Source organism: Homarus americanus, unplaced genomic scaffold, assembly GCF_018991925.1.
Source record: "Homarus americanus isolate GMGI-L3 unplaced genomic scaffold, GMGI_Hamer_2.0 scaffold16712, whole genome shotgun sequence".
NCBI classification, from domain to species: domain Eukaryota; kingdom Metazoa; phylum Arthropoda; class Malacostraca; order Decapoda; family Nephropidae; genus Homarus; species Homarus americanus.
In genome coordinates this window covers 7,390,302-7,404,123 of record NW_024757794.1, presented here as the reverse complement: position 1 = coordinate 7,404,123, position 13,822 = coordinate 7,390,302, and the positions used below count along the sequence as shown (strand labels likewise).

The 13,822-nt window shown below is 41.1% G+C and overlaps 1 protein-coding gene across 1 annotated transcript; it reads left to right on the top strand.

Moving 5' to 3' along the window:
* The first annotated feature begins 478 nt into the window (after positions 1 to 478).
* On the top strand, positions 479 to 13,465 carry LOC121857685 (phenoloxidase-activating factor 3-like). Its single transcript, XM_042353757.1, has 7 exons — positions 479 to 607; positions 1,437 to 1,579; positions 8,487 to 8,700; positions 8,992 to 9,097; positions 10,886 to 11,091; positions 12,093 to 12,382; positions 12,970 to 13,465. The coding sequence occupies exons 1-7, from the start codon at positions 517 to 519 to the stop codon at positions 13,078 to 13,080; spliced, it is 1,161 nt and encodes a 386-aa protein (XP_042209691.1). The 5' UTR covers positions 479 to 516; the 3' UTR covers positions 13,081 to 13,465.
* Positions 13,466 to 13,822: the final 357 nt, after the last annotated feature.

Here is a 13,822-nt window from a genome sequence, read left to right as displayed (position 1 = left end):
GTATATTTTCACATGTATGTATACACTCAAGTAACCTTACAGACACACATTCATTTGCCTCCATCTATAACGGCTACAGTGACTGGCGTGTTTTGTGAGATGTGGCAAAACTACCAGACCAAGGATACTAAACAAACACCCCCCTCCCACTCTATCTGTAAATAATGATATATAACGTGGTTTAAGGTGACCCATGCACGCTGACGTGGTTTTGGTGAAGGTTGGAGCCCAGTGTTCTGATACTGGTGTAGTTGAAAGGCAATATTAGTGTTAAAGAAGCTGTGCCACATCTTACAAAACATGGAGGCAACTGTACACGTGATAAATGGAGGCCAGTGTACACACACACACACACACACACCTGCATCTTCAGGCCAAATCCTTGTAATCCTCTCTCTCTCTCTCTCTCTCTCTCTCTCTCTCTCTCTCTCTCTCTCTCTCTCTCTCTCTCTCTCTCTCTCTCCCAATTCCGTGGAGATGCAATTGACTAAATTATTCCTTCACACACCTTCCAGGATGAGTCGCACGTCAAGCCTTGCAGTGTTGTTGGCAGCCATGGTGGTGGTGGTAACGGCCGGGGCCAGTCGCTCCAGGCAGGCGAGACAAGGTGAGTGTGGAGAAGAGAGAGAGAGAGAAACAGTGAATTAGAGAGAAGGGGTAAAACTGTGAGTGGAGGAAAGGGAGGAGGGGCATCCAGGGAGGAAAGGGAGGAGGGGCATCGAGGGAGGAAAGGGAGGAGGGATTGAGAGAGAAAGAGAGAGACAGATTTAAAGGCGGACCAAGAGAAGGAGAGTAGAGATTGTGAGAGATGTAGTTAGTGACGTAGAAAGGAGAGAGAAGGACGTGTGAATAGACAGACGTTTATTCAGTAAAAAAAATCGTCTCAGAAAACACAATTAAAGAATTACAAATAATAACAAAGGGAAGGAGGGATAGACGGAGGTTAGGTTAGGTTAGGTTATGAGAATTGAGGCCACAAACAAACACACAAACAGACAGACTGACATAACAACGCTGCCCAAGAGACAGAAAGAAAATAACACGAGTATCTTTTCTCACTCACTATCTTTATATACTCAAATATCTCTCTTTCTCTGTGTTTATTTTACTTTTTTGTTTTCCTCTCTCTCTCTCTCTCTCTCTCTCTCTCTCTCTCTCTCTCTCTCTCTCTCTCTCTCATACGTGTATTTCCCACCACAACATCCTGACCAGGTATCGTTCAGGTAATTCCCGACAGGAGGACACAACAACACACCTGCCACATCCACAATTACCAGAACACACCTTTGTAAACACGAGCGCCTAAAACATCTGTCAGCGCTAACATCAAGGAACATTATAAACACGAACATTATGGCGGACCGTAAACACACACACATACACATACATACACATACCGTTCACCTTTGACTAACTATGTCCTCGATGTCCCACAGCCTCCAAATGTGGCCCAGGGGAGCCCTGCATACCCTTCAAGAGTTGCCCGTTCTTCGCTGATATTCAAAGCGGAAGACCTACTCGTGAAAAGCTTAGATTATTTCAAGATGCCAAGTGTGATAACAGCCGCTCGAACCCAAAGGTGAGTTTTGAGTATAGTTGTGTAACCTAACCTAACTCAACCCAACCCAGCACATCCTGGCATAACCTAACCTAACCTAATCTAACCTAACCCAACCCAACCCAGCACATCCTGGCCTAGCCTAACCTAACCTAACCTAACCTAACCTAACCTAACCTAACCTAACTTAACTATAACGTAAACTATGACCTATTATAATCTATCATAACTAAGCCAGCCAAAACATAACGTGAACCTAACCATAACCAACACCTAACTTACTTTAACCGTAACATAGCAAAACAAACAAACAAAGCATAAAAACCATAACATGACAAAACAAACACAACAACACAACATAAGAATAACATAACAAAATAACATGACATAACATAACATGACATAACATAACATGAAATAACATAACATAACATAAATTAACATAACATTGTGATTAAGGTTTTTTCTATCACACACAATTGTTGTTACACTTGTTCTGGGCTTCCTTTAATGTTGAAGCGTCTATAAACACAGGTACTTAGTTTGGGAGAGAATGTATTGTGAATTCCCTCCAGGGGAAGTGTTTTAAGTACACTTTTATAGGAACACTTTAAGTGAAGTATTCACCCATGAGCGTGTGGTAATATTGTAGCTGTCTCCAAGCGTGAGAGCTGGGAGAAGCTGTCAAACGATGTTATTATAGTGAGCGTGACCTCGCTCGTTTCCTGATGAAGTTATAGACTCAGCGTGCGAAACATGAACAACTAATGAGTCATTGTTGAATAACTTAGTGAAAAATTTGCTGTTATATATTTGGGTGAATATTTATATAATGCTAAAGGTGCTGTTACACCGCTCGGCCACCTCCAACCGAGTCCTCATGGTTTAAATCCTAGGTGTACCTAACCTTGTTACAAGAAAGTATACTTTAGCTAAACTTTTGCTTCTTGCACATGCTTTTGCAATTCCTTCCAGAAAGTTTTTGTAGACGCTATTATGTTCCTAGAATTAGCATTACAATCAAGGAACTGATAAATATGATGGATGATGCATAGATAGCTCTAGCCGATTTTGATGAGGTTTCGGACGTATGAAATTTTATCTACATCGTTAGTGACATTATTATTTCTCATTACATCCTCGCACTTACGCAAAAATGCTAAAGTAGTATAATCTGGATCTTCTGCAGTAAACTCTTGTAAGTATCTATACAGTTTGACAGACCGATGAAGACTGTGGGTTAGTAGAACCACCTGATGCCATTTTTGTTGTGTTAGTTAAAGCACTAGCGTTATTAACAAGGGAAGGTAATGGGTAAATGTCACCTGACCTTAATTGTCTACTGTGTAAATCCTCAAACTGAGAATCTATGAAATTTTCACAGTTAGCTAAAGAGTCTGTAAGTGTTAACTCTATTTGGCTAATTTGTGGTAATTTTTCTTCACTATCAATTGCCACTAGCTCCTGTGAATTTTTAGATGACTGACTATCAGAGTCTGAGTCACTAATTTCCTGTTTGATACCCAAAATTTTTGAAAGAGGGTCCATATATAGGAATATTTATCACTTCACTCACTGTATAAAACTCATTACGTTGCCCACTCACAGAGTATAGCAAAAATATTTATATGAGTTATGAAAATGAAGAGAAAACTATTAAAATTATTAAAAAGCATTAGAAAACACTAAAAGTTTGTAAAGGTATAGATTATATATCTACTTTTTGTAAGTAGAGGACATACTTTCTAAATGTGCTTATTTAATTTTGCTTTTAAGCATTTGTGCAAGTAATTTATATTTTATATTGACCTCATGTGAAGACTTCTTGAAGTTCACTTGTGTTTGCTTAGTTTGTAAACTAGTGATTGTTTATGATCTACCTGAGCGAAGAGTCTCTGTAGAGTTTCACTCTGGCAATGACGTCAGGAGTCGCTGAAGTCCTATTCTGAGAGGGATGACGTCACGTCATACGGTGAGCCACCTAGGGGGCTAATCCTGCTTGTGGCGATCAATCTGGGTGCTCATCCTTCTCGCGGTTATCAACCTGGAGGCTGACCTTGCAGATATCAGCCTGAGGGCTGATCTTTCTTGCGGCAATCAGTCTGGGGGCTGACCTGTGGCTGACCTGGGCTGCTCACCAACGAATCTTGATTGTTTAAGTAAGTGATTGTTTGCCTGTCTGGAACCACTTTGACAACCTTCCTAAACTCAGGTGATGTAGTGTTAGCTGGCAGTGATCTAAGCCCACACTCGGGTAGGCTCGGCTGCTCTTGGGTCCAGTCGGGGTAATCATCAACTGCGTGACATTGAGAACTTGATTGCTCAGTTCGCAAGATTTTTTAATGTCTGTGTTACCCCTGTGTTTCTACATATACATTTAGCAAGTGTTTCTAGCCACTGTCCACTTATTTTTCTTGTAATTGCTTGATTGTTGATGATTCACTTAAAGTGCCACTTAAGTCACAGGAATCGCTGGGTTTTTTTATTGTTTCTGACTGTTTCTGTGGATTTCGTGTTTATCCCACCGCTGCCACCAGTATGTGATCACTTTTTTTTCTCTATAACACACAATAGTTGTTACTTAGTTCTGGAACTCTTAAGTGGCAGGGTTGATGTAAACACTTGTTCTGGGCTTCCTTTATTGTTGAAGCGTCTATAAACACAGGTACCCAGTACTTAGTTTGGGAGAGAATGTATTGTGAATTCTCTGCAGGGAAAGTGTTTTAAGTACACTTCTATAGGAACACTTTAAGTGAAGCATTCACCCATGAGCGAGTGGTAATATTCTGGCTGGCTCCAAGCGTAAGAGCAGGGAGTAGCCGGCAAGCGATGTTATCTTAGTCAGCGTGACCTCACTCGACTCCTGATGAAGTTATAAACTCAGCATGTATAACATGAACAACTACTGAGTGATTGTTGAATAACTTAGTGAAATATTTGGTGTTATATATTTGGGTGAATATTTATACAATGCTAAAGGTGCTGTTACACCATAACATACATAACATAATATAACATAACAAAACAAAAAACATAACATAGCATAACTGTCATAGGTTCCGTTAGGCTTACCCACGCAACCAACTCCAAAGTTTGCTTTACTAGAGATAAGGCACCCGGCGAGCCATGACTGCGACATATTTTTTTCATTAGTGGCATCTTAGCCAGCCTATAGGGGAGGCCAGTGAGACAGTGTTGTACTGTTCATCATCTCATGCCCCAAAACCACATTTTAAGTAGTATCCCCTAGGCCATGGGTTAGTTAAGACGTCGTCCCCATCCTCTCCCTCCTGAAGGGAACGGGACACCACACAGAGTTATGTTTTGTTCTCAAGTGTAGAGAGGTGTGAAAAGATTTACATAACATTTGAAGAGTCGTCAGATGAGTGAAGGTTCGAGTTGACCGGAACATATGGACACTCCCACACATAGGTCAGGTCCGAGACACGCTCTGCAATGTCGAATGAACTTTCCTCGGTGGGTGAAGAGAAGGACTCCTTCAGCCGGCTGATGTGGAACTGGGTCCCTCTGTCGCTGAGGACCCCCAAGGTGAGGGTGTACTCTGCCCATCACTCACCCTTGGGTCTACTGTCCACCGCCTCTCGCTGAAGTCCACCAAGATGAGGATGTAAATCTGCCCATCACTCACCCTTGGGTTTCCTGTTCACCGCCTCGTAGTGAATCGGGAGGCTGAGGTGGAACTGGGTCCCTCCATTGATGAGGACCCCCAAAGGTGTGGAGGTACTCTTCCCGTCACTCACCCTTGGGTGTACAGTCCACCGCCTCCTACTGAATCAGCTGGCTGATGAGGAACTGGGTTAACTGACCACAATTTCCGCCGACACCCGCAATTATCTGCCCGTACCTGTGATCCTATCTTATTATTACTAAAGGTAATGACTGATTGGTTATGACAAAGTATAACCAATAACTTAGATGGATGTTGGAAATTAATGGAACTCATTAAATCATCATTTATCAAGTATAAATCATGGAATGTCGGGTGGTGGATTGAATTTCTACGTAGATACACCATAATCTCCTGTAAGTAACCAGTGTGAAGGTATCGAACTGTATGGTAAGAAATATAAGAAACACAATATATTATAATCTTTATATAATATAATCCACTTTTAGACCACAACGATATAAAAATCATGACAATAACGTAACGTAACATAACAAACAACATAACATAACATAACATAACAACATAACATAACATAACAAAAAACATAACATAGCATAACATAACATAACATAACATAACATAACATAACATAACATAACAAACAACATAATATAACAAACAACATAACATAGCATAACATAACATAACATAACATAACAAAAAATAAAATAACATAACATAACAAATCATAACATAACATAAAATAACGCAACATAACATAACATAACATAACATAAGCTAACACATCCTCACCACATAATATGTGACAAAGGGTAACTATGTTTTGTGGTACTGTAGGAGGTGTTGCCGCTCCTACAGGAAGGTGCTATGTGGTACTGATCCTATACCAGTGGGAGGACCTGCAGGAGCTGTCATATATGGAGCTCTGGGGTGATATCCTACGACGAAGGATCCCACGAACCATGAGGACTTTCACCAGCCTGACCCCTGCCTCTTAACACACAGCCTGACCCCTGCCTCTTGACACACAGCCTGAGCCCTGCCTCTTGACACACAGCCTGACCCCTGCCTCTTGACACACACAGCCTGACCCCTGCCTCTTGACACACAGTCTGATCTCTCCCTCTTGACACAGCCTAACCTCTCGCTCTTGACATACAGCCTCACCCTCTTGACACACAGCTCTGACACACCTGCTCTTGACACACAGCCTGACCCCTGCCTCACACAGACCTCTCGCTCTTGACACAGCCTTCTCTTGACACACACACAGCTCTTGACACCCTGCTCTTGACACACACAGCTCTCTGACCTCTCCCTCTTGACACACAGCCTGACCTCTTCTTGACACACACTCTGACACACAGCTCTTGACACACCTGACCTCTGCTCTGACATCTCTCCTCTGACACACAGCCTGACCCCTGCCTCTTGACACACAGTCTGATCTCTCCCTCTTGACACAGCCTAACCTCTCGCTCTTGACATACAGCCTCACCTCTCCCTCTTGACACACGGCCTGACCTCTCGTTCTTGACACACAGCCTGACCCCTCCTTCTTGACACACAGCCTAACCCTTGCCCCCTTGACACACATCCTGACCTCTCCCTCTTTATACAAAGCCGGACCTCTCGCTCTTGACACACAGCCTGACCTCTCGCTCTTGACACACAGCCTGACATCTCGCTCTTGACACATAGCCTGACCTCTTGTTCTTGACACACAGTCTGACCCCTCTTGACACAAAGCCTGACCTCTCCCTCTTGAAACACAGCTTAACCTTTGCCCCTTGACACATACTCTATCCTCTCGCTCTTGACACACAGGCTGACCCCTCCCCTTGACAGTGACGGTACAGCACCACCTACATCAACACAACAGCAGTGAGTGAGATGTAGTGTTTCTGAGGATACCTGCCGTACTCCCCTGGGTCCAAGGACTATAAACAGTAAGGACAGACAGCTGTAACGTCATAAACTTTAGCTTCCCACCATTCATTGACGTCATGCTAGTGACGTACGTCATCTGGTGACTTGAGGGCAGTCACAGATGGTGACGGCCTTGCCTTGGTTGACGTTCGATTGCTTCACTTTTTGCGAATACTCGTAAGGCTAAAGTTTTTCTGTGGCAAAGTATAACGAAATAAGCGCCTTATGTTCTCATAGTCCTCCCAAAAATAAGTGATATGGCAAAACAAAACAAAAAATAGCAAAATATTACAAGTAATCACCCGAAGGGTGCCGGGCGTTTCGCTGATGACATGGACAAATCAACTCAATTTTTTAGCTTATTAGCAAAACAGAGATTTTCCTTTTGCCAGGCAAGGCAAGGTCAATGTGTGAGGGTACTCTGGACACCTGGGTATTGCCTTACAAAGTAATATAGCAGGTTTTTCTAGGCGTTAAGCATCATGACCGTCGCCAGTGAAATAAGTGATGTAACTCTGGGTGTTTTATTTTTAGTTTTTATTTGGGGCAATATTATCTTTTCTTTTGTCAGACGTGGCAAGAATAATGTCTCACGATCTTCTGGGTGACCTGATATTGACTGACATTGTAGAATTAAGAAATTATAAGTGCAGTGTACTGAAACCCACGTACCAATGTACTTAAGTTTAATTTTATCAAGATTATTACATATCTTCTAAGTTCATTTGAGCCACATATAGCAAGATGACTGTCTCACCTTCCTGTAGATACCTGGATATCGACAGACATTCCAGAATTAAGGAAATACAAAAGAAATATGAACTCTCTTCAAACAAGTTCTCGGTTAGCCTAATGTGGTGTTTACTTTATCAGAACGCTTGCTGCCATTTATCCATTTATCACAAGTTTTCTTACCTCTCTTAAACCTGTAATACTTGATGTTCTCTCTGGTTGGTATTTGAGCATTGCTGGACCACCCATATATTACACAAATAACCATAATTGTTGATACACTGGTCCCAGAGGCAGACGTGGGCACACACGGAAGTCACCAGATGACGAGTGTTTACAACAGTGACGTCACCGAACTGTGCACTGTGGGTAAAATAAGTGCTTGGTGAACTGTCCTTACTAGTATTTTATCCTTACCTGAGTCGACCCTGCTGAAGCGAGTGGTCTGATGTTACCCACTGCTTATTGCTTATGACACACAAACACACACACACACACATAACCCCTTTTGAACTCCTGAAGTGATACCGTTCCTCCTCCTCCTCCTCCTCATTACCTTTTTACTGTTGTTTTAACGTCTCTAAATTCATGTTTTTTTTTCTGTTTTTCTAACAGGTGTGTTGCCCAGACTCCAACACAGGACCGGTCACCCCTGTTACCCCTGTCACCCCCGACCCTACCCCCACCCCAGGACCTACAGTTGATCCCTCTGTGGGTGAACGTCTCCTGCCTGCTGAATGTGGACGAGGCAAAATTGATGTCAAGATCTTCAACGGTGAAGATGCAGCTATGGGAGAGTACCCGTGGATGGCCATACTCGGGTTTGGAAGTGAGTTGGGGAGAGGGAGGTAGAAAAGGGAAGGGGAGAGGAGAAGGATGGAGGATTAGGGAGGCTGGGAGGGAGAGGGAAGTATGGAAAGTGAGAGATGGACAGGAGGTAGGTAAGGGGAAGGGGAGGGCGGTAAGGAGGGAGACGGAAAGGGTTAGTAAGGGAGGGAGAGAGAAGGAGGCGGGGGGAAGAAGAGGAATTAACCAGGATAAAGAGGAGAGACAGATAGATTCCTCATGGTCATTATCTCTCACTCATTATCTCACACCTCATTATCTCTCACTCTCTCAGGTCAGTCCCAGCCAACTTGGGGGTGTGGAGGTGCGCTGATCACTGAGAGATACGTCCTTACTGCTGCTCACTGTCTGGACCTAGCGCATACAAACAACCTACCATTGTGAGTGCCCCTGAGTTAACCAGAGTTTACCCGAGTACACCAAAGTACACCTGAGTACATCTATGTATGCCAGAGTACACCTGAATATGCCAGAGTATACTTGAGTACACCTGAATACACCTCAGTACATCAGAATATACCCGAGTACACCAGAGTACACTCACTGTTGGTATACTGAGTCTCAGGTGTAATCTTATGTCCGACAATAAATCCCCAATATTGTATTTCCTCTCGTCTTTTATCAATGTTTTTCTTTAAATTCTTTTTAATGTTGTTTGTTTCCTTTTCATTAATTTATCGCCGTTTTTAATTTTCCTCTTTTGTTATTTTTTATTTCTTATTTAATTTTGTCTCGTAATTCTTTATTTCACTTTCTTTAGCTTCTCCAACTTTGTTTATTATAGTTTTATTTTGCATGTCTTCTTAACCCCTTGATTTTATGTTGTTATTATTTTTATTATTATTATTGTTATTATTATTATTTTTATTATTATTATTATTAGTAGTAGTAGTAGTAGTAGTAGTAGGAATGATAATAATAATGACACTGATAATAATGACGCTAATAATAATAATAATAATAATAATAATAATAATAATAATAATAATAATAATAATAATAATAATAATATATAATAATAGATGGCCGGCCCTAGGGGCGCCTAGACATGAATTTGTTTATGGTGTAGAAGATGTCGTCAACACAACAACCACACTCCAAATTAACCATTTGCATGACCCAGTGTCAAGGAACAGTCCGAGAAGACCGGACAACTCGCCAACTGCATTGGCTAGCTATTATCCCGGAACACGGTCCACAAACGATTAACATCCAGGTTCTCAATTACTGCTGGGTAGACAGAGGCAAATGGCGTAAAGAAACTTGCCCTTAGTTTCACCCTGATCGGGGATCGAGCCCCATTCCACTCGCTTGCGAGGCGCGCAACAACAACAATAATAACAATAACAATAACAAGAACATTAAATCAAGGGGTTAAGAAGACATGCAAAATACAACTATAATAAACAGAGTTGGAGAAGCTAAAGAAAGTGAAATAAAGAATTACGAGACAAAATTAAATAAGAAATAAAAAATAACAAAGGAGGAAAATTAAAAACGACGATAAATTAATGAAAAGGAAACAAACAACATTAAAAATAATTTAAAGAAAAAACATTGATAAAAGACGAGAGGAAATACAATATTGGGGATTTATTGTAGGACTCTTACCTGTGTTATTATTATTATTATTATTATTATTATTATTATTATTATTATTATTATTATTATTATCATTATTATTATTATTTTTATTATTATTATTATTTTTATTATTATTATTATTATTATTATTATTATTATTATTATTATTATTATTATTATTATTATTATTATTACCCGTCTCTTAATACAGTATATTTTCTATACCTTTTCCTCCATAGCTGGGATTCGTCTAAGGAAGATTTAGTGCACTGTGCGTTATGTTCACACTGTCCCTAACTGGGATCACCTGAAGACTAGCCCCCAACTTATTACACCTCATAATTAAAAAACTTAACTTTACCTGGGAAGATTTAAGTTAGGTTAGGTTAAGTTAGGTTTATCTAATTGAGGTTAGGTTAAATTTCATTTTGTTAAGGTTAGATGTAATTACCTATTGGGTGGTTAATCTTAAGGTGAAATAGATAGGGTAGGGAACCAATCATCAAGTGGTCCTCAATATGTACTACTGTACCTGTATATAAATCATGCAAGTATTAAAGGTGTCTCTCTTCTCTCTGCCTCAGAGCGACGATAAGACTCGGGGAACACAATCTTGGCACAGACCCAGACTGTGTACCTCTGCCAAAGGATGTTGCCGGCGAGGACTGTTCTCCACCCGCTCAGGACTTTACACCCGAGCAAACGATCCGTCACCCCTCCTTCAACAACCGCGGGGTATTCAACGATGATATAGGTCTCATCAGGCTCAATCGAAAGGTCAACTTTAACTGTGAGTGTTTGAAGGAATGTTGTTATTGTAAGGCGAGACAGGAATGTGACCTTTGTCTGGTAATAATCTTCAGGTAGTGAGTAGTCGATAATGCAAAGTTGGAAAGATTAAGAGTGGTAGAACGGTACCGCTCTTGCCCTGCAAGCGAGATGTCACGGGTTCGATTCCCGTGCCGGTGGAAAAGTTGTTTGGACATACTTCCTTGACCCCTTGGTCCCTGTACACCTACCAGTAATGTAGGTACCTGTTGTAAATCTAAAGTTGCGAATTCGTATTCAGGGAAAGTTGTTGGAGCTTCCAATAACTTGATGACATTGATTCTTCAGGCTTCTACGCCCTTGACTAAAAAAACCTATGACCCTTCAAGCTTCTACGCCCTTAACTCATGAGACATAAAGGCAAGCATTCTGGGCGCTGTAAACGCTTCTGAGCTTCACTTAACTCAGGGTGTAGGGGGGGTGCCCAATAAAAAAAAATGTCTGTCTCGCCTTATGTTATTGTTAGTAAGGAGAATGGAACCACTCACCTGAGGTTTAGCTCCCCCCCACTCCCCCAGCTTATTTCACCTGATGATTAAACACCTTAGTTCTAACCTAATTTAATCTAAATTAACCTAAGGTAACCCTATCTACTTTAATATAAGCTTATCTAAGCTAACCTAACCTAACCTAATATAATCTGAACTATCCCCTATGTAGCGTTAAGGTGTTTAATGTCAGGGGAATTTTTAACTATTGAGCTGCCAGATTTTATAAAATATAGTAACTCTAGAAGCCTAAATAGTCATCTGTCGCTAAAACAGACAAACAAACCTTAACATTTACCAACACTTTGAGTTACTTGAGAAGTTTATGAAAGACTTCGGCTGTATGTTTATTCCTGAAAAATAAATAAATAAATGTTAATATGTCAACAAGGAAGCAGTACAAATTGATGATCAGGTTAGAGGAGTTTTTTTTTTTTTGCTGGTTATGTCTCACCTTTCCAACCTGTGTTTACAGCAAACATCAAGCCTATCTGCCTGCCTCCCTCTGGCATCGATGTCCAAGCCTTCATCTCCGGTAGCACCGCCATCACAGCTGGCTGGGGACGAACGGAACAAGGCATTAATTCCCAGACCCTAAAGAAGGTTAAGTTACCTTTCGTGGACCTGAACACCTGCAACCCACTCTATCAAGGACAACTTGTGAACGGAATGATGTGCTTCGGCGGGGATGGTGAACGTGACGCGTGTTTCGGAGACTCTGGAGGACCTTTGTTCATATCAAAGAGTGCCGCTATATACACCGTGGTAAGATCTTCCTCCTCACTTGAATTTTTTTCGTTGATGGTGGTAGTGGAGGGTAGGAATAGGGGGTTCTTATACGTCTATTCTCTCACTATTCATTATCCGGGTATGGGGGTTAGGTATGGGTAGCGGGGGATGGAACTCTGAAACCCCTCACAACACACAAGGACAGGCCCCAGATCCTCACACTTCCTTAACTCCTCAACTCGTATCGTAAAACTCGCACAAGATAAAAACACAAATAATTTATTCTTCCTTCCCCAAAAATAATTTCTACTTACAACGTTTACAACTTGCTCAGGTTACCAAGATGGCGTCGAAATTACACTTCAAACTATATATGTAATCCTTACCATATATCTGTATTTGTGATTCTTAACATAAGTCCCCTCTTGTATTTTAATTCCCTACCATACATCCCCAAACAATGCATAATCCTTACCATAATCCTTCTTGAATGTTTAATCCCTACCACAAATCTCTCTGGTGTGTAATCCCTACTGTGAATCCCTCTTGAATTTCTTCTTAAATGTTTAATCTCTCTTCAATGTTTAATCCCTACCATAATCCCTTTCTTTCGTCCCCCTCAGCTCGGGGTGGTGTCGACGGGAATGCCGACATGCGGGGTGACAGGTGTTCCGGCCATCTACACCAACGTGGGTCTGTACAGAACTTGGATCACCCAGAACCTCAGGCCCTAGAACCTCCCCTCCCCCTGAATCTAGAAGAACCACTAGCAATAGAACTACTCTCCCGCTGAATCTAGAAGAACCAATAACAACAGAACCACTCTCCCCCTGAATCTAGAATCTACACCTTCAGTCATAGAACCATTGGCTCTACGCTCTACTTAGAACCTTTGGAAAAACACAATAGAAATACTGTACTCCTCCTCACCATGCAACACTGCTCTGACGTCTTTCGTATGCATATCTGTGACGTCAACGAAAACAATAACAAAGGCATTATTGATTTTAATCTTTTTTTGGAACTCATCCCAACAGTTCTGGATCTTAGGCGCGCGTAAGGAACGTTGGTTCCGTGATTGTACATGTATGGATTGTATTCATAAAATTGTTAATTGTTTATCCGTTTGGAAATCCTAATGTGTGTGTGTTGTAATAATAATAATAATAATAATAATAATAATAATAATAATAATAATAATAATAATAATAATTAACGGTTTATTGAAAAAGTTCTGCAGCCCGAAGACTGAAAATATACATTGGACATAAATGACTTATTACATGCATTGGTGGTTTAACAAAAGCCTTCATTAGAGAAAGGTAAAGGAACATACAGATTAATGTAGGATTGTACGTGTTGAACAGCAAACACGTAGTGTAGTAACTTCCTCCCAGATGGTGTTAGGAGGGACCTCACGTGATGTAGTGGTTCCCTCAGATGGTGTTATGAGGGACCTGACGTGGTGTAGTAATT